Raw genomic sequence first — 21,376 nt, forward strand, 5'->3', positions numbered from 1 at the left:
TTAGGGGGCCGCGTTGTGGGGGGATCTTGGGGACGTGCCGGCTCTCCCGGGACGGCAGCTTCCCTCGTGGGGAAGGACACCACAGGTCGGGGTGCAGCGTGGGGATCCCTGCTCTCCCCTGGGAGCTGGGCCCGGGCCTGGGGCCGGGACTGCTGAGCTGCGGAACCTGCGGCTGCCGAACCGGGCCGGAGACAGACCCGGGCGGCGCTGGAGGGGGGCTGAGCATTAGCCGAGGGGGGCTCTGCGTTGTCCCCCTGCCCCTCCAGCGTGGCCTCGGTACTTGCCCACCCTTCCCTTCCCCTCCCGGCCGGTACCGCAGCTTCTTCCGTCTCCTTAAATTAACCCACAAAGGCCATCTCTCGCCCAAAAGCAGGACACAAGACTTTTATCTTTGCTGTAAGATATCGCAAAGCTTCTTTATTACGAACAGCCTAGTTCCTATCCAGAGTGAGGAACAACCTTGCCGCCCCTCTTCGGCGCCGAGTGTCATCCCTCCGCACAGCCCTTTCCCCTCATCCTCGGGGCCGAAGGGATGAGAACGGCGGTACCCTGCCTTCTGGGGATGCTTTACCCTGCCTCGGGGGATGCTTTACCCTGCCTTCGGGGGATGCTTTACCCTGCCTTCGGGGGATGCTTTACCCTGCCTTCGGGGGATGCTTTACCCTGCCTTCGGGGGATGCTTTACCCTGCCTTCGGGGGATGCTTTACCCTGCCTTCGGGGGATGGTTTGCCTTGCATTCGGGGGATGCTTTACCTTGCCTTCGGGGGATGCTTTACCCTGCCTTCGGGGGATGCTTTACCCTGCCTTCGGGGGATGCTTTACCCTGCCTTCTGGGGATGCTTTACCCTGCCTCGGGGGATGCTTTACCTTGCCTTCGGGGGATGCTTTACCCTGCCTCGGGGGATGGTTTGCCCTGCATTCGGGGGATGCTTTACCCTGCCTTCGGGGGATGCTTTACCCTGCCTCGGGGGATGCTTTACCCTGCCTTCGGGGGATGGTTTCCCCAGCATTCGGGGGATGCTTTGCCCTGCCTTCGGGGGATGCTTTACCCTGCCTTCGGGGGATGCTTTCCCCAGCATTCGGGGGATGCTTTACCCAGCCTCGGACCTTGGCGCGGCTCCCTCCCGCTTCCCTGGGGAAACGCAGCGCCCCGCCCGAGCCCCGTGCGCCCCGTCCCGGCCCTCGGCCGGGCAGGAGGAGGCCGAGCAGGGGTGAGCAATAGCCACTGTTTCTCGGAGAAATGCAGCGTCTGAAGAGCTGCACGTCTGGATCACACACCCGGGATGCCGGGACACCGGGACAGGCCCCCGGGGCATCTGCGCTCTCCTTTGCTTTGGGAACACGCCCTGGAGCCTGGCGAGCGCTGCCTGCTGCTGCATTGCTGCAGACGCCGTGCAGACGCAAACCGTAATTACCCCGCGAAGCTTTGACAAAATTATCTCTCGCGGTAAAACTGGAAATTGGCAAATCCAGCGGGTTTGGTACTGGGGAATATTTTCTTTCCCAGATAATGACTAACGAAAACCTCAAGTGTCACCACGTTGTTGGTCTGTGTACTGAAGCAAAGGCAGGGGAGCTTGTGCTTTCTCTATCAGTGCTGCAGCAGCCACAAGCAGCCACAATTGGAGAGATCCCACGGAGTTGGGGAAACTCAGTGGAGGCAATGCTGGATGTGAACACCCTCCTCGACGTGAAGCACCGTCCTCCTCTTTGCAAGGAGAGGGCAGCAAGGCAGGACTGCATCTCCCCGTCATTTACGAGCTGTCAAGCAAAGGGCAGAAGCAGTTACTGTGTTTCTTCGAGGATAAACCTTGTCATAAATAAATATATTGAGTCACTTTACAATTTTCCTTGCACAGAGACCATAGTGGGCAGTGGGATGAAGGGGATGAGGCTCTGTCTGTCTCTGCTTCCTCTTCCAAAGGCTCCAGAGAACTGCACAGTGACTGAACACAGATCTGCTGCATAGATTTTTTTTTTTTTCTGTTTGTTTGCCTTTGGACTATTAAAAAAAAAAAAAAGCAACAAAACAAAAAATCCAAAAACAAAACCAAAGAATAAACAAACCATGCAAATGACATTTTGTTGGGGTAAATAACAATAGGTTGTTATGATGACATTATAAATGTACTGAGTATCTCTCATTGTGTGCTCCTGTAGTTTTAATACTCATCAAGACAAAACATATTTTGTTTATATATGAAAAAACGTAATTGCTAGAGCCTAATAACTCGTGTATTTCTTTTGACTTAACTGAATTTTAGTTGTGTTAAAAATATGTTTAAGACAAGGAGATAACAAAATAGCATTGATCTAGAAATCTCTTTGTCTCTTTCAAGGGTGAAAACATAAAGTGGAAATATTGTTTGAACTTACCAATGAAAGTAGATTTGGTCTTTCCACGGAGGAGATTGGGGGGAAAAAATCACAGTGAATGATAGAAGTAAACTATATGAAACAGGTGAAACTCTTTAAAGAAAATTTAAGTGTCCATCTGAGAAAAGATTCAATCATACAGACAAAATGCGTGCAACTGGAAAGGGTTTGGTATTCTTGGTAGTCACAGCATCTTGGAGTGATAGAGTAATTTTGACAAGTGTCAAGATTTAAAAACGATGCCCAGGGAAAAAGCAGGAGGAGGAGCTGTGCAATTTCAGAAAAAGAGCTGTTCCACTACGAGGAATGGATAGGTTTAAAATGTGCCTGAAGATGGTGCTGTTTAGATGGCAGAAAGAAGGACTCGGACAGCTGTAGTAAAGAGATATACCCTGAAATAAATAAATAAATAAATGGTTCACCTAAATTTCTGTTACTCTCCAGCAGATTATTCCATCAATAATTCCAAAATATGAGCAGGGGAGATTCGTATTCATTGAGAAAAGGCTTAACAACCAACTTAGTTCTTGAATAATTTCTCTGTGATTAAATAGTTTCTGGTGAGTGAAATTTCAGTCCCTGATCCCTATCAGCAGATGCCACTCTCTCACTCCAGCACAGCCAAGGTCCTTCTGCTCCCCTTCCAAGACTCCACCCTGAGTATAACCTTTAAAAACTTGTGTCTGTGCAATAACCATTCTGTGGAAAGGAGAAATGGAAGGGAAATACTCATGGCTGACTTTTAACCAACAAATGGTGAAGGAATTTAAAGGGGAATTTCCCATCACGTACAAGCTTTAATGTTATTAAACTTGATTTTAATGCGACTGCAAAGTGATCTGCTATAGTTTATTACAGTCAATTCTACTGTCTTTGCCAGACTAGAAGCCAGATTTTTTTCTGAAGATTTTTATAAGGTAGTTTTTTTAAAGGGTACTAGAATCTGGACTAGCAGATTCAAAAAGAAACTTGCTGACATATGTAAGACACTTCCCTGCAATTAGCAATAAATAATCGGAGGGGAAAGCAAGTTTTCTGGCAAAATACAACTCTTGCAAAATTTATGCTTTCCTTTCAATTGCACAACATTTTTTAACACCATATGCCAATCTGGGAATCTCAAGCCTAGTAATTAGCTCCGAGTTTTTGGAACACTTCATAAGGCCTGGATTAATCCCAACTGTATTATCTGGTGTCAGTTACTCTGAGTTGGAGATGCAGCACAGGAGTTACCAGCCAGTGAATTGTGCAATTATGACCAGATGCTGTATGCTATTCCTGTATGGATATTTTACCTCTAACCGGTGTTAGAGCCAATTAAGAGAAAATCTGTGTTTCCTCCTGGTGCAAGGCAGAGCACACTGCATTTTTGCATAAAACAATGTCTTCCATTTGTCAAACTTTAAGTCAATCCCCTGCTGAGCCATTGTACTGAAATACATGTTGCTTTAAAAAATTTTAAATTTACTTCTTTCCAACAAAAATATGATTCCAGAACTTTCTAATGACCAGCCATGGGACCTTAACAGCTTGCAAGATCAAAGTTTTGAGTGGAAGCAGAACCTTGGCATGGATGAAGGCATAGGAAGCCTTTCCTACAGCCTGTTGCTCTCTCCTGTGCTCCCTCACTGTGGCCCTTCAGCTCTGCCCCTCCCAGCAAAGTGTCTGGTCTGTGCTGTCCTGCATGAAGAGGTCCCCAGAGCTGGGTCAGCTCTCTGCATTACCCTTGCAGTGAAATCTCTATTTCAGAGGGGTCAAGATTACCCCATTTTCTTCTGCTAATTTCATTATCATTTTTACTTGTGCCCCAGAAGCAAGTTCAAGGCAGCATAAGTGTCATTGGAGGGACAGCTAATGCAACTGAGCTGCCCTAAGGTAGTTGTTGGTTTCTTACTCCATAGCAGGAGAATTAGCTCTCCTCCAAGGGATCTTCTGACCACAGGGCCTACACCCAGCAGGGCAAATCAAATCCAGTGGGAATTGTTACCTATGGTTTGGCAAATCACTTTGCCTTTTCAGTGTGTCCTCTGGGAAAAAAACAAAACAAAACAAGACAAGTAACCCCAAAACCTGGCATTAATAATGCCATTTGTCTCACAGTCTTTTCAGGTGGGAAGCAGAGTGATGTGTCTGGTATCACTCAAGCCATGTGGCATTAAATGGTCCTGCTCCAGCACCGTGCGAGTCTCCCAAAAGTCCAGGGTCATAATTGAAACCCTGTGTAAATATCTTGGATGACTTTGGGAATATCAAAACACACTAAGTAGCTGCCTTTAAACAACCTAACGATGTTCTGAACATGTCAGCATGAGCTGTCCTCATAGTCAGTGGATGTTATTAGGCACTATTAGGGCAGAGTGCCTCTGCTAAGAGTGTCCTGTGGGTGAGACAGGATGTGTGCTACATTCATAAGTTTCTGTGCACGTTAGGGTGTCTAGGTCAGCTGTAAATGGCTAAATTATAGATTATTTCCACTATAAATGACCCAGGTTCTATTTTTCTGTTTTATGTTACAATAAAAGTGGAAGTGATGCTGGTGGACCCAGAACATCTGTGTTTCTCATTCTCCAAAATCTTCACATATTGTGGTTGGGAAGGAGAAAATAGCCTTTCCAAAAAAAGTAATGAGAAAGCTTCCTAGGAACAAGATGATATTTCCAAGACATTAAAATGGTGGACAAAAAAAAAAGAAACAAACAAACAAAACAAACAAAAACAAAACAAACAAACAAACAAAAAACTAACGACGAGCACAAACTCATTCTTTCAGAAAAAAAAAAAAAAAAAAAAAAAAGCCTGGACAAGGTTGTCTTTATAGAGCAGCTTGTTTTGTATTGTGTGGGGTTCTATTTCAGTCCCAAGGCTAAGCACCCAGCAAGACTAAGTCCCATATCAAAAGATGGGGACCTAAATTAAGCCACCAGTAAAAGAATGAAACATATGAGGCTCAGTTTTCAGGCAGGGGAGGAATAAGGCAAGTGAAATATTTATTAGTCCAAGGTCAGAGGTTGTGTTAGGTAAGGTCAGAATTGAACACAGGATTGCCCTGTGCTGTTCTGTTGTTACAAATGACTTGTCTCCATCTTTGTAGAGACACGTGGATTTGGCAATTTACTGTGTAGGGTATTTTTTCAGCTAGATGTAAAATTTGAGCCAGGCTTTATGGGTAATTGTGTAGGGTTTTGCTTGTTTGTTTGGGATTCTTGTTAGGGTTCTTTCTACCATTTCCCCCCCCCCTTCTTTTTCTTCTTTTTTAATTTTTTTTAAGTAGACAAAGAGTCTATGTGTCTCATGAAAAAAAAACAACACTTGGAAATGCTTTTTGAGCTCAGTCTTTAACTGCTAAATGATTTGCAAAGCAGTTCTGCTTCCTATTTTTTCCATTTCCAAATATAAAATGTGTCACTATTTTGTCTTATGTATTAAGATGTTAGATCAATATCTGAATAATTAAATGCAGCAGGACAATGAACAGTTTAATTAGCCTTGAGGTTTTCAGAGTATTAGCTATTAAAACTAAGTAGGAAAATTGGCTTGCTCTGAAGCCTTTTATTTATAAATTGCAACTTGGCAGAAGTACAGATCTAAGTTTAGTGTACATTTGGATTGTGCAATACAGAACTGCTAGAAGAAAATTTTAATCCACCTGGGCCTCAGCAGTGGCTTTTGTCTGAAATGGGTTACCTGCACTGTGCTCTCACAACACCTGTGAGCATCCCAAGGGGTTCTGCAGCACCAGAACAGTTTTGGAGTTGTTTTACACCACAGATCTCACCTGCTCCATTTGGAATAAACTTTTAGTGAGAAATGAGAAAAACACACCCATCAGGCTGTGTTGGGAGCACTCTGCAGAGGTCTGTGCTTGGTCAGCACAGGGATTTAGCCTCTAGGTGCACTGTGGAAAGATCCATTTGGTCTTCAGTTACACCAAACCCTGCCCTGGTGTTTAAGCAATTAAAAGGTATCTACACACCATGTCTCCAGTCAAGGCTTAGCAAAGATGTTCCTCTGTATCATCTTCTTTTCACCTATTTTTTGCTTACATTAATTGCAGCTTCAAGTAAATACAGGCACACATTTTGAAAAAAAGATTAGAAGAGGAAACTAAAGCAGTGGAGAGGGAAGTATTTTATATGCTTTTAAAATTATTGCAGAATGACCAGACACTTTTCTTATTGACTTAATTTACATAAGGAAAAGATGCACAAGGCTGATTCCCACTAGCAAAAATTCTTTCCTGTGCATTGCCTCGCAAGTGTAGAGTTTCATACCAAGGAAGGCTGGCTAAATGTGCTCATGGGAGAAACATCAGATAAGACTGCAGAATAGAAATAAATACAAAACAAAGCACATGTGGCCGATGGTCAAAACCATTACCTTGAAATAGGTCAGATGCAAAAGATTTCAGCTCAAGGAAAGGCCCAGTTTTATAATTTATTTCCTCAGATTTCATTCAGATCCAACTACTCTTGTTAAATGGAAGCCATATAAACTTACATGCCACTTTAGCATTTCCCCAGATTCAGACTCTGTGAAAGACAACCTTGGGGTGTTTATAATTCTTTTCTTAATCATGCTGATTGTGGTAGAATTTGAAATAATCTTCATCTACATATCCTGTTTAATATCTGATTAAGTACAAACACAATAATTGGCAATTGTTAGTGTTTGCAAAATTGGTAGTAGCAAATTAATCTGGACTATTAATCTGAATTTTAAATTTAAACTAAAGAATTTCTAAGCCCTTGTTAGGTGTCAGAAAGGTGCCTAAAGCTCTCTAAATACTGAATGGTCCTTAGAATCAGCAAGATACAAGTACTGCTAAAATCCTCATTAATCCTTCCCATCCATCATTAGATTTGGTCCTTGTGGAAATAAATAGTTCAGATTCCTCAAACTCATAATTCTCAAGGATAACCTGCTCTTTAATTTATACCTCATAAGTCTAAGATATCTTTTCTTTGTTAGATCTCAATGGATTTGGGGTTTTGTTTTGTTTTGGTTTTAAACTGGTATTAGTAAGTATATGAAAAGTGAAAACCTGTGTGTAGAAACACTTGAAATTTCAGCACAAGATAGAAAGGAACAACTCAGCATCAGGGAAAAAGATGCTTGCTCTTTTTAATTCTGTTCATCTCAGAGGTGGGTGCCCACAAGACTTCCTGAATTAGCACAAAAAAAAAAATGTGCAAGGAAATATTTCATTGTCACACTATTTTTTTTCCTGAATTGAACATATAACCCAATGAATTTAACTCGGAATAGTATAGTTGTTTCACTTAATAAAACAATTTAAATTATGGTGGAAATGAAGAGTTCCAGATGAATCACTGGTTTTTATCCCTGTGGACTAAGAGAACAACAAATCTAAGCAAATATAATTTACTGTGTTTTTTATCCTCAACTGCACTCTACTTTGACTTCACTGTAGCATGTAATAATTTGGTCAAAATTACACAGAACTTGCCTTTTATGAAAAGGAATAGCTGCCATGCAGCTTTGTACTGACATCGTTTTGAGGCTATGCACATACATTTTTAAGGATAAGCTAAAGATGGAGTGATAAGTCGGGTCCTTGGCCTGCTTCTGCTGTTCTTCACACCAAGGGGCACAAGTGGAGGGAGGGGAAAGGTTTATTCTGACAAAACAAGATAAAAACAACCAGAATATTAAGAAATAAAAGTGGGCTTCCTTTCTACCTATATCAAACAGCTAGCAGTTAGGTGTTTGCTTTCATGTCAATGCCCTGTACAGTGATTTTGGCAGCACTTGCAGGAGCCATCATCCCTGCCAAGTAGGGATGCACAGAGAGGAGGAATAGATGACCCTCTACAGGTGTCTCTCTTGCCTCTCTGCACAGAAAAGTCAAGATAATCTATCAGGTTTGACACCTGACTTCTGTCTGGCTCCTGCCCCAAGTGGGGACCACGAGGCTCTGGAATGATGTGCTCGCTGCTGGGGCAGCATTTAACACAGGCATCCTCCATCCCAGCCAACCCTGTGGAGGCCTGGAGGTGCTCAGGCCTTTGGCCTGACAGACAAAGGTACTGATAAGATCTTGCTGAGTCTGGCTATCACGGACTCTCAAATGTTCAGTTGTGAAAGCAAAATCTGTGCTTAGTGTCTTAGCAATTGCAAGCAGCTGGTGGGTTTTTTTCCTCTTGCTAAATGTAAGAGGACAGCTCCTCAGGCCTGACCAAGGCTGGGTGACCCGCCAGGGCTGCCAAGGGGATTGAATCTGCCTCACCTAAGCAAGGAGCAAGGCAGGGTCAGGCAAGCTCTGCCAAAGGTGGGGGCAGAGCACATCATGTTTCAGCAGCTCTGAGAAGCACAGCAGAGTGTTTTACCTGCTGACAGCTCCACAGAAGACGGATGCAAAAAGACCCCAAGCTCCTGCTGCAGAGGGCTGCCAAAAGCCCCAAGTGCTGGCATTGCTGCAGCTGCTTCCCCTCTGCTCTTTTCCCTGCTGAGCTGTGCAGGCAGTGAGAAGGTGGATGGGGATGAGGGAAAGGCTTCTCAGCTGATTTGGTTCCCCCTTTGGAAAGGCAGACCTATCCCACACACTTTCTGCATGGGGTCACTCAGGCCTGTGAAGCTTCTGTAAAGTTCCTCTTGTGCACCTCCAAAGCACAGCCGCTGTGAACCTGAAAAGTGGATATTGAAAAAAGTGGCTCTGGGATACAAGGGGTGCAAATGTCAAACCTTCAACCCCAACTTGTCAAATGTTGTTCTCCTTTACTGCGTGGAAGCCTCACTTAAGCATAAGCTTGTTTGCTTATTTATTAAGTACATATGTTTTATGGAGTCTATGATCTGCAGAAAACATTCCAGCTTTTGGACCCAAGGGCAAAATCCTTTTTTCCAATCTGTACAGACGATCTTTATGCTGATATTTTGCTCTTCCTGGGGGATTTCTGTGTATTGAGGGGAAGAGAAATAGCAGAGCTCAAATCCACCAGGTGTATCTGAAAGGAAAAACCTGCTTTGTCCTCCTCATTGCTTCCCTTGGCAAAAGTGGAAATGGAAAATGGAAAATGCAGTAGAAAGTATAATGGTTTATAATGCTAATATTTAATAAACTGACTAATCTTTACTAAATCTGGTGGCTTTGTGCAATGAAATTCTAGTTCCATTAGCATTAGCAGGACTTCATGGCTCAACAGAGGAATGGAGATACTTCTCAAACACTTAGGCATTTTCTGTGAGAAAGCAACATTTGAAAAGGCTTCCTCTCCACTCTTTAGATGTGTGTGATCTTGGATCACCCCTCTAGTTTCTCTTCCTTTTTTTTTCACCAAGTGTAGTCATTTCCAATAAGGTTCATGAAGGTTTTCTGCTTTTGAAGGTCCCAAATGGCTTAAATCACTCCTAGCACAAATGCACTCTCTATTGTGGAAACTGAAACCTGCCACACCATAAGGTGATCGGTATATTAGAACCAGATATCCCTTCACATCTGTATTTCCAAGCAGCAAAGCAGTATGTTTTGAGTTAACCTACTTTTTAGAGTGGCTCATCAGATAGAGATATAGCCATAAATACTGCTAAAGGGCTGGTGTTTGCCAGACTTTTGCAAGGATGCTGGCAGGGGAGATGAGGAAGTGTAGGCAAGGAGAAGTCTCCTTTGCAAAGTGCTTAGCACCTACACAAAGTGCCACAACTGCACAGGGTACCTCCTCTTCCCACCAAGGAAACTGGGGTCCCTTGCCAGATGCACCACAGGGGTTTGGAGGCTGCAGGTTGGATCCCTGCTGGCTCCATCCTCTAGTCCTAAGTGCAAATGGTGTGACATGGCTTGGTTCTTCCCTGCCAAAACAGGGGGGTCTGATATCCACCAGGAGCAGTCTATGGATTTATCCTTCTCCAAATGCCCTGACATGGTCTGAAAGGGAACTGATAGGCCAAAAGCATCCAGGGAGTAACTTTACAGTGAAGACTGTGAGCAAACATATGCCCAAACTTGTGCCATGGTCCTTTTTAACTTGCCCATGCACATTCAGACAAGAAAGCCAAGCCATGTGGAGCATTTGAGCAGGACAAGGCAAGAACAAATAATCTATGATCTGGAGTGGAGAGGCCACACCATCACAGAGTGCTGGTACAGAGAGCACCTTCCACCTCCAGCTGAGCTCTTCCCCTCACAAAATTCAGTTGGCTGCATCTTCTCTGCAGAGCTGCCGTGGTGCCTCTGCACCGTGGCAGGTGTTGCCATGGAGCACCAAGAAATCTTCCCCAAGACAGACAGCTGGAAGGGGCCACACAAAGCAGCTCACCTGACTTTCCCTGTATGATGTTTGCCCCCTAAACTTGTGGAAAATGTTGGCTAGGTATGCTCTATATTTAAGAGGAGCACAGGATGAAAAGGTTAAACATAGAAGTCTCCACTTAGTTTGATTAGTCCCCTCCAGCAGATGTGGGGGGAGAATTTTGCCTGAGAGAAGGACATAAAACAGACATTGGCACCTCTCCCCACTTAGTATGGCACAGAGCTAAGCTGCACCTTCAGCTCTCCTCAGCCACTTCTCCAGTGTCTTCATTTAAATAGAACTTTAGAGCTTCCTCTGGGCAAGACATGCATTTACAAAGCCTAATATGGAAATTTTCCTGCAGCAAGGCCACTTATTGCTCCAATTTCAGTTAACTGCAGTGCAGATTTTATTATTCATAGCCAGAGGCTTGTGTAAATTTCTGGGTTGACTTCTCATGTCCTGGCAAGGGCAGAATGTGAGCCGAGGTGCTCAGGTTTCATAATGAATTAATGTGGGAACTGGCTTGGCCATCCTAGCACAACTCAAGGAGCTTGGGGAGTCAAAGGGGAATCTTATGAGAAGGAGCAGATATGGTTGAGTTTCCTGCCAGCCCCACTGAGATCCTGGGGAAGATAGCACTTCCCAGTGCTGCTCCAGGAGAGAAAGCAAACAGAGCTTTACCAGCGGGTTCACTAAGTGCTTGACCCAGCCTTCCTACTGCTTCAGGGTTTTCTAGGACTAATCAGAATTGATAACAAAATAATTCAGAACAAGAAAGTGAATGCACTTGGGGTTTCCATGGATTTACATTAGGATTTGACTTCCTTACAATATTAATTTTGACTAGGTTCAAACCTTTTTAAAAGCATTTCAACACTATTTTCATGCTGTATGAAAATGTAATTTTTTTGCGTACCATAATAAATATATTCATATGTATGTAATTGTATATATCTCCAGATATGTATCTCCACACATGCTGGAGCATTGCAAAACCATTTATAATCTATTGCAGAACCATTTGAAAACTATATTCATCCCCAGATTTTAATGACTCACATAAACTCTAACTACTTATGGATTTCTATAAAGATTATTTCTGGACTTACTCAAAAACTTATGGCTTTATATTTGCATATATATCACTGGTGAAAGAGGGTTTTTTTGGAGGTGGAATATATATGCTTTACTCAAATATGATTTAGAGAAGCATCATTTCCACATGACAAGGGAAAACACTTTCCTTGATCTAATGACAGTTTTAAAGGTTGTATAGTTGTCCTTCTTTATAATGAATGACTCAAAAGTCAGTGGAAAGGAGATGCTTTCTGTTTTCTATCTATGCAGAGCACACTTGCTTCTTATTAATATAAATCATAACTACATGTGATTTTTAATATCATATCATTTAATGTAATTTTCACAAGTTTTCTTGAACATTAGAATATCCCCATAGTACATACACAGTTTGAAATATTTTATTATCAAAGTGGAAAAGCTAGTATGATTTTTACTCCAATGTTAACAATATTTGGGGGCTAACTTTGATCCATGAATCAATTTTCCTTTTACACAACTGTAAAAGTACAAAGGATGTTTTGTACTCTAAGTCCTTAATACTTTCTTTGATTGAAATTGGTTCTGTCCTGGAATTAATCTGAAACTCCTGAGTCAATCAGGTTTAAGAAGGTATGAGTTTTTACGAAATTCACTAAGCTCCAAGAGTTTTTGAAGTTTGATCTGAGAATCCAATCTATCAACACATGTGGATGTTCACTACAGCACTTGACAAAGTTTAGTGCTCTGCTAAAATAATTCAAGACTGGAAAAAGGAAGGGGAACAGCATTTTAATTTTTACTTCAGTATCCTCAACTTCAAGTTTTGGAAGAAAATCTTCAGATTCAAATAGTGGATACATACAAACAAGCTAAAGAGTACCTTGTTATTAAAAAAAAAAAATTATGCTGCATTACACAAAAATCAAATGTTAAATGTTATTTCAAATTTGAGAGTCATATTGTCTTGTGACAGTGCAAGATTTTTGTTTTTAGCTCCATAGCTCTTTTGATTTAGATAAAATAATGAGTTGTGTGCAGTACTTCATTTCAGGACACCTTAATTTTCTAGGGGAACATAGTTCCAACAATCTTACTTGATAATAGGTTAATGTTCTGAAAAGCTTTGAAAAGTCAGGGCTTTTTCTTTTTTACAGTGTCTCTGTATTTACAGTGTGATTGTTAACAGAACAAAATATCCATGGTTAGGTCTGGTAAGGATCTCTTTCCATAATGCTCTTTTGTCTGTATAACAATAATAAAAGCTTTATTGGCACCTATTTCACATGACCTCCATAATTCTCCTGTGGCTGACCCTAACCAGTACCAATAAAACCATGCATTTTCTCACTGTACATTAAAAAAAAAAAAAAAAAAAAAAGTAAAAAAGTTAAAATTGTATAAGGACATCAGTGCCAAAGACCTTTCTAGAAAAGTCACTTTAAAACTGGATTGTATTATAATTGTTATCTTATTTTCCGCAGGGACTACTTTTCTTTTTTTTATTTTAAGATTTTATATAATTTGCTGATGGTTTACTCTCTCCCTCTCTCCCCATCTCCAGTGAAACAATTAAATATTTCTGAAAGAGCCCTGGGATTTTAACACAAGGGAATAGATATTCCCCAAAATCCTTCTTAAACTGTTTTCTTAGTTAATATATTCAGGTACCCAAGGACATTCTCCGGTTCGATAATGTATCATGGGTTAAAATAGCCCTCACTTAGCGTGAAGCCAGCTCTTAAGAGATGCTATTCATGCTGCGAGTTGTATGGCATCTCTAACGAGCAATAAACAGACATCACGGGCAGTCAGGACGTGCCACAGGCTGCAAGTTTCCATCCAAAGCACTTAGTGACTATCTGTGAATAATGAACACATTCATGGGATGCAGCATGGCTTGGGCAGCGCCCTTGAGAGGGGAAAAGTTCTCTTCCAGTCTCACTGATGGTGAAGCATTCAGCTGGACTGGGTTTATAAAGATAATACACTGGAAAGAAAAATAATTTGCTCTGTTTTCCCATCTTCAGGGACCCATTAAATTTTACTGCAAGTTCGGGAGGGAATCCACAAAGTGTTGCTGCACTCAAATGCTATTTAACCCACATTTGAGGGGCTTTGGGGTTTTCTACCTTCAAGTAAAAGTTTCCCACTGCCGTGTCCTTGTCCTTTTCGTGTTCCCTGCCGCAGAGGCCACCCAAAAAAAGGTGAGATGAGCATGGGACCTCCATCCAGGCGTGGGGGATAGCAGGGGCACCCCTCCGAAAAGTCCCCTTTCCTTGTCCCTGAGAGCCTCAGCGGGACATAACCCACCACTCCTGGGTCCTGCTCCGCACCTGCCGCTTTTTGAGGGTGGCAGAGCCTGTGCAGAGACCTGGCAAATTCTAGAGGGACGAGAGATAACCGAGAGGGAGAGTTTGGGTGGCTCCCAGGAAGGTGAGCGGGCCCCCGCCTCTCCAAAAAAAGGAGCAGGAGAGGAATTTGTTACACAGAGATTTAGCGGGGGCTTAATCATCTTCTGGATTATTTTTATTTTATGGGGGTTGTTTGTTCGTTTGTTACTTGTTGTTCTCTTGTTTTATTACTGCTTCTTAGTAGCTAGCCCAACCATCCCACCCCCTTTGCTCTCCTGAAGGATTTTTGGACACAAAAAAGCAACAGTGCTTTCTAGGAACAGTTTTTGCGTTACGACTAGTTATTGAAGATGCTAATACAGCTTTTATTTGTTTTCTTTTTATTCCTAAACACCTGAACAGAACATGGCTGAAACACTATTTTTAAGTACACGCACACACGTGTGTATATATATATATACATACACGCGGGTTTATGTGTATAGTTATAACTTATAAATATGTATAATATATTATAGATAGATAGATAGATAGATAGATAGATAGATAGATGATAAATAGATAGATAGATAGATAGATAGATAGATAGATAGATAGATAGATAGATAGATCAACCCGAGGCAGATATTGGACAAAAATTCCCTTACCCCCAGCGATGCCGTCTGATCTCTTGGGAAGGTGTCAAGAACTGAGCGATCTGTTCAGCACCGCTTTGTTTTGACGCGGAAAAGGGAGCAAGATGCCCCTGCCCAAAGCCACCTCTGCCCGCAGCGCTGGGGGTCAACAGTGCCCCGCAAAGACCCGGGCTCCAAAAATCGCGGCCCTTGAAAGCAAAGAGGAGCAGAGGTTAGGGGTGCGAGCGATAAAGCCTGCCTTTCATTTCGCTTCTATTTTTCGACACAGCGAGGCAGCGAAGGGAGAGCGAGGGGGGACATCAAACACCGGCAGGGTGATTGCACTCACATTGCGGGAAGCCGATCCGCTCCGTGCGGGACGCGGCCGGGCAGCGGCGGCACCGTGACTGGCTGGAGGCTCTTGTCACACTCACACACGCGTTTTCGGCCCCAAATATAGCCCTCCGTCGGCTAATTCCCCACCGAGCCCGGCCCCAAATCCCCACTTCTGTCTGCCCTCTGCGTGGCAGCCGCAGTCGAGCTCAGGAGCCGCCGGAGATGGTGACGGGGATACCCCACGGGCATCCCGCGCCGTGCGGCCGGCGGGCATCCCAGGGCAGCGGTGGGCACGGACTGGGAGCCAGGAGTGCTCAGCCGAAGAGACCCCGCTGCCAGCGGGGCCGGGGACACAGCCCGCCACCTCTCGGGGCTGCGCTGGCCCTGGGTGTCTCCGACGCCTCGGAGAAAAACACGTACCTGGGAAAGAACCAGAGCCAAGGATGGAAAAAAATGAGGCCTCACCACCCCTAGTCTAAACCCGGTCTCAAAGTCAACTCTGTAGAAAACACGTGGTTCTTTCTCCCTCCTGACCCACCGAAGGCATCAGGCATTAGACATGTCCAGGCTAAGTCTTTCCATTCTCCCGCCTGCAAAAAATAAAGGTTTACGGTGCCACACAGCGATGGCCGAGGAAGAGAAGGCAGTGGGGGAAGGAGAGGTTTCGCTTCGCCGCGGCCCCGCAGAAGGCCGGCGGAGGCGGCCCGGGAGCTGCGGCGCGGCCCCTGCCCGGGTGATGGCAAAGCCCTCGGCACAAGGGGACCCCTCCGCCCCCGCTGCCTCCGGGCAGGCGACTCCGAAAGGCGTAAGGGCAGCGGCCAAGGATGCCTTTCTAACGTTAAATTAAGAGAATACCGACATTGCGTGCTTTTTCTGCTCCCTGCCCTGATGGATGGCTGCAGGAGACACACACCCCTTTTATTCTCATCATCATATCAAGCAGTAAGGACAGGAAGCCTGAAATGTTAGCCACGTCACTATCGCAATGCGAAAAGTGTGTAAACATAACTATGAGTTTAAAAATATCCCCAGTAAACACGGACATGTATGTACGAGTGTTGCATTTTCAGGTATAGAATTATACTCATCCTGATTTTGTGTTTCAGGAATACATCTGAGTATACACGATTTTCACAAGCACAGTTCAGCATTATTGCACACCCAACAGTTATACCTTATACTAAAGAAATATGGAGGGGGTTGGAGTGGGGAAAGCATGAGCAAATTTAAGTTTAATTTTATTAAACTATTTATAAGCGGAAAACAAACAATATTACAGAAGATCCATCATCACACTGTAGAAACACTTTATAAAATATGGATATAGAACACAAGCATATCCTTTATAGTTATGCAGACTGCATATGTGATGTATAGAAGCAATCACTGGCCACATGTTTTTTTCTGTATTCCGGAAAGCACACATTTTCTGAGTCTGGCAGTCAAATAGAGCTGACGGTTTATGAATGCATAAGAACTTTCGGCCAAACCCGTATTTCCTACGCAGGAGCAAGCGAAATATGCAAAGCATAGAAGTCATCTTTATTAACGTCACTTCTGTGCAACAAGTGACAAATGCTCTGTCGCTCGGCTTACAATTCACTAGACTGCCTTCGGTCTCTGCCCAAGTAAGAGAGAATTCCCACTTTTCCAGAGTCCAATTCACAGCTCAGGGCGTTGGCATCTTTCTTTCTGGAGCCGTTGGAAGGGGAATTATTCCCTTACCTTAATTATTTTTTATGACTTTTATTTTTTTATTATTTTTTTATTAAGGTATTCTTTCAAAAAATGGGCCCTGACCTCAAAGGTCCCCACTGTCTCTCCGGGAAAGGGAGCGAGACCGCTCCGTGGCGGGGAGGCCGGCTCGGCTCCCGGCTGCGCCGCCGCCCCGCCGGGCGCTCCCGCTGGGCAGGAACCGGTGCCCCCGTTCCGCAGCGGGAGGGGAGGCGGGGCTGGGGAAGGGGCACTTGTCCAGGAGCACCGCAAAGGGGACCAGGGAGGGATCCTCCGGCAGACAAGAGCAGAGGAGGAGAGGCTGAGCAGAGCAGCAGATGCGTATCGCGGAGGAACCTCTGTACTCACCCAAACCTCCACGGGTCTCCGACGTGCGCCCTGGACCGAGCTGCCCCTCTCCTAATCTGGCTCGCCTGGTCCCAAGGGAAAGGCGGAGCGTCACCCTCCTGCTCCGGCGCCCCGCACTTTGGTGGGCTTGCCGGGGTCCATGTCCCAGGGCTAGCTCCAGAGGCTGGGAAAAAAGCGGTAGGGGGAGGACGACTTTAAGAGCTTCCCACGAAATGGTGTTACAGTAAGATAATGATTTAAAAAGTCGGGCTGAAGAGCGGTAACGCCAGGAAGCACGGGCCGGGTCCTGTAGGGCGCAGCGCATCGCCTGTGCCTCCCCGCCTAGGGCGGGAGGGGACAGGGAGTCCCGGACAGCCTCTTCGCCGATGAGCGGGGCTGGGCGTCTTTCTAAATAAACTACACAGACACCGCATGGACACCCATAAAATATATCTGTACAGGTATATACACATATATAAGATAAGCAAAACGGACCTGGAGACCCCTTAGAGGAGAGTCCTCTCCCCTTCCCAAGCAGACACCATCCCCTCCGGCAGGACACCCGCTGCCTGCTCACGGGAGCAGTCGCCCTTCCGCCACTCTCCCAAAACCGAGTCAAACGCCTCAAGCCGGGGGCTCCGTGCTGAGGACAACCTCACCGCTCCGCCGACAGCCCCCGCGGGGCCGGAGCCGGCTCTCCGGGCGGCGGAGGGCGCATCTCCTCCGTCCATCGCCGCCGCCGCCACATGAAAGCGCTCGGCGGGGGGTGGGCGGGGGGTGATTATTATTAATAATATTAATGATATTAATATAAGCGCGATGTCCGCGGCGCCGATTGGCTGCCGGGGCTGCCCGCTGAGCCCGCTGCAGCCAATGGAAGGCCCGGGAAGTGGAGCGGCCAAGCCCTCCCGGCCGCGGCCCGTGTGCCGGGGCCGCCGCCGCCGCCCCCCCGCGCCGGGATTTGCTCCCTAATTGACCTAAATAAGGAGCTCGGGAACGGCGGCCCCGGGGCGGCGCGCACACACACGGACACGCAGACACACGGACGGACACGGGGACACACAGACGCGCACGGACACACAGACACACACGCGGACACACGCAGACGCCCGGCAGCGCCCGGCGCCCGCCGCTTTCCCCGCGCAGATCCCATTCGGCGCGGCGCTCCGCCCACCGCAGGATCCCCCGCTCCTGCCCGCCGTTTAACTCGCATGACATTTTTATTTCGTTATTAGCGTTTTCGCGCAGAATCTGGCGCCTCCGATGGGTTGTCGGGCTGCCTTTTTTTTTTTTCCTTCCCCGTTCCCTTCCCCTCCTCCCCCTCCCCCCTCCCCTCCTAGCTTGCAGGAAATGATGGCAAACCGCGATCTGAAATGATTACTCCGGAAAAAAACGCTTTTATACCAAGAGAGCATCCACGGGGCTAGGCAGAGGCGAGAGGCGGCCGCGGGGCAGCGGGGAGCCGAGGAGCCAGCCGCCGGCGGAGCCGGGATCCCCTCCCGCAGTTCTCTCCGACCATGCCGGACGAAGCCACGGAAAACGCCGGCTCCACCTCCGCCCGCGTCTCGTCCTTCTTCATCGAGGACCTGCTGGGCACCGAGGGCACGGCGGGCGGCGGGGCGCGGCGGGCGGCGGCGGCGGGCGGCGGGCGCGGGGCTCCGCGCTGCGGGCCGCGCTCCCCGCTGCGCATCGGCGCCCCGGGCTGCCCGCTCCGCGACGCCGCCGTCGGCTGGTACCGCCGGGCGCACGCCGCCTTCCTGGGCTGCGCCAGCCCCGACAGTAAGTCGCCTTTCCCCACCCTTCACCGCCGCGCCCGGCCGGGGCTGGGGGTGTTCCTGCTCCCCCCGGGGTGGGGGGGTCCGGGTCCCGCCGCGGCCCCCGGAGCGGGCCGGAGGGGGATGCACGGAGTGCCCCCCGCCCTGCCTCCCCGTTTTCGGCCGCTCGGGGCAAATCTCCGGAAATGCTCCCTATGTGTCAGGCACCTGGAGCCTCCGCCCCGCCGCCCAAAGTGTAAACAGGGATTCTTGGCTTGCTTGGGGATTTTTTTCTTTCCCTTTCCCTCCCCCATCTTTTTTCTTTCTCTATTTTTTCTCTCCTTTTATTTTTTTTTTACATTTCTTTTTAAGAGGCAGGTCTGGCTTTTTTTATTTTTCTTTTTTTCTTTTTTTCTTTTTTTTTTTTTTTTTGACTCCTCATCAAGCCGGAAAGCTGGGAGCATCGTCCCCCAGCTGCGCAATGGAGACTTTGGGAAGCCGGGGGAGCAGCTGGGCTCAGTCCCGGCTGCCCCATCCGACCCTTCCTGCAGAGCCAGCCCCGCTGGCCTCCTCTCGCACCGCGGCCTCTCGCCGCAGGGATCCCAAAGGAGAGGGTGTTGGAGCAGAAGCTGGGGTTCGGGGTAGAAATTAACATAGGATAGAGTGAACGGGCTGCCATTAGTGGTTATTTTCTATTTCCTGATAGAAAAAACATTGTGCCTTGGCCCATCTCTGTGACCCTCTCTGAGCCTGCAGAAATCTCATAATTGCTCAATAAGGAAAAGAGGAGTGATTAGTAATCCAAATAGTTTCTTTTTACATTCATGGACTTATTAATATTTTTAATTTCTCTCAGAAGTACATATAGAGACAGCAAAGTACTCCAGAAACAACTGCGCTTCCCCCCCCCTTTTTTTTTCTTTCTTTCTTTCTTCTTTTTTTTTTAATTTCTCTTTTCCCTCTATTTTATAGAGAGTAGGAAATATTTTTTCCCCTTTCAAATTGTAATTGGAATGCACAGTGTTGGAGACTGCATGGAGGTATGTCTCGATACTGGAATAGTTGTCCCCATCCATTACCTTTTTGTAGTCCAGAATAATGTGAATTATTTCTTTTTGGTCCCTCTCTATAAACACACGGACACAATATTATGCTTACCCCTCTTACTTACAAATGTACTTTTAAGTATGTATACGTGTGTAAATACAGACATGTGTATATAAATAAGAGGTCACGCGTATTCCTGCGTGTGCATATATTCATAAAAATTACACACGCACTTCTGTGCATATCCACGTGTGTGTATACACTCACGGGTGCGTTTTATGGCTTGAAAACAGCCCGTGTGTGTGTTATGTGCATACACAGGAGTGCGCACGCATACGCAGATCCACGAGCGTGTCCATAGACCAGAATATTTATAGATATAAAATACAGTGCTTGTGTTTCCATACAAACATGCGTGCACGTGTGCCTATAACTCAGAAATATTAGGGAGTTTATGGCAGGGGGCAGAGAAGCGGCAGGAGCCTTTGCCGGGGCCCCTCGCTGCCCGGCCTTGCTGTCCCCGCAGCCGCGCTGGTTTCCCCTCCCGGCGAGCGGGGCGGGCGGGCAGCGCGCTGCCCCTGCTCCCCGATCCCTGCAGCAGCCTCTGCCTCTCTTTGCAGCCAGCGACCGGGACTCGCCCGAGCCGCCCGAGGAGCCGGCGGAGCGGGCGGGCGGCGGCGGGCGGGCGGCGGCCAGAGGCCCGGCGGGCGGGCGGCCGGGGCCGGGCGGCCGCGAGGAGGAGGAGGAGCGCGGCGAGGAGCCGGGAGAGCCGGAGCAGCGCGCCGCCGGCCGCAAGAAGAAGACGCGCACGGTGTTCAGCCGCAGCCAGGTGTTCCAGCTGGAGTCCACCTTCGACGTGAAGCGCTACCTGAGCAGCTCCGAGCGGGCCGGGCTGGCCGCCTCGCTGCACCTCACCGAGACCCAGGTGAAGATCTGGTTCCAGAACCGCCGCAACAAGTGGAAGCGGCAGCTGGCCGCAGACCTGGAAGCGGCCAACCTCTCCCACGCCGCCCAAAGGATAGTGCGGGTCCCCATTTTGTACCACGAGAACTCGCCGGCGAGCGCCTTGGGCTTCACCCTGCCGCACATGTCGCCCCCCTTGGTGGGCTTCTCCAGCGGCGTCAGCTACCCCCTGGGCACCTTCCCCGCCGCCTCCCTCCCTTTCCTACGGTCGCAGATGACAGGACTCGTCTGAGCGTCCACCTCTGCCGGGACCGCGGGCCCCTCGCCTCCTCCCTCGGCTTCCAGTTCCACCCCCCTTCCTCCACGGACTTTTTATTTTCAATTTACACGTTTCTTGATTTTTCTGCCTTTTTTTTTTTTTTTTTTTTTTTTTTAACGTGCAATAAACTTACTCTTGGGGTTAACTCGGAGCGACGTGCGGCAGCCCGGAGGGAGCCGAAAGGACTTGAAAAACCCCAGCCATGCACAGGGATCAGGTCGGCGGGGCTCCCACCGCCGCGCATCCAAAGAAAATCCAGCCCCGTGGCAGCGGCAAACCCCTCACCGCCGCCCCGGCCCCGGGCTG

The 21,376-nt window shown here is 47.2% G+C and overlaps 2 protein-coding genes across 6 annotated transcripts; one reads left to right on the forward strand and one right to left on the reverse strand.

Annotated features, from left to right (window-relative positions):
- Nucleotides 1–393: 393 nt before the first annotated feature.
- LOC146767528 (uncharacterized) lies at nt 394–17,885 on the reverse strand. 5 transcript variants are annotated; one of them, XR_014954686.1, is made up of 5 exons: nt 17,543–17,769; nt 17,069–17,231; nt 14,684–14,859; nt 982–1,762; nt 394–640 (listed from the first exon to the last, which is right to left on the reverse strand). XR_014954686.1 is itself a non-coding variant. In XM_085577638.1 (5 exons), the coding sequence occupies exons 1-3, from the start codon at nt 17,776–17,778 to the stop codon at nt 14,738–14,740; spliced, it is 357 nt and encodes a 118-aa protein (XP_085433764.1). In that variant the 5' UTR covers nt 17,779–17,885; the 3' UTR covers nt 394–640; nt 982–1,762; nt 14,684–14,737. The 5 variants fall into 5 exon arrangements, 3 of the variants coding, with proteins under 3 accessions (XP_085433764.1, XP_085433763.1, XP_085433765.1); XR_014954684.1 differs by having other exon boundaries at nt 394–594; nt 937–1,762; XM_085577638.1 differs by having other exon boundaries at nt 17,707–17,885.
- Nucleotides 17,886–18,549: 664 nt separating this feature from the next.
- HMX1 (H6 family homeobox 1) lies at nt 18,550–21,166 on the forward strand. Its single transcript, XM_021550690.3, has 2 exons — nt 18,550–18,826; nt 20,469–21,166. The coding sequence occupies exons 1-2, from the start codon at nt 18,565–18,567 to the stop codon at nt 21,041–21,043; spliced, it is 837 nt and encodes a 278-aa protein (XP_021406365.1). The 5' UTR covers nt 18,550–18,564; the 3' UTR covers nt 21,044–21,166.
- Nucleotides 21,167–21,376: the final 210 nt, after the last annotated feature.

Source organism: Lonchura striata, chromosome 4 (genome assembly GCF_050655825.1).
Source record: "Lonchura striata isolate lonStrDom1 chromosome 4, ASM5065582v1, whole genome shotgun sequence".
Lineage (NCBI taxonomy): Eukaryota > Metazoa > Chordata > Aves > Passeriformes > Estrildidae > Lonchura > Lonchura striata.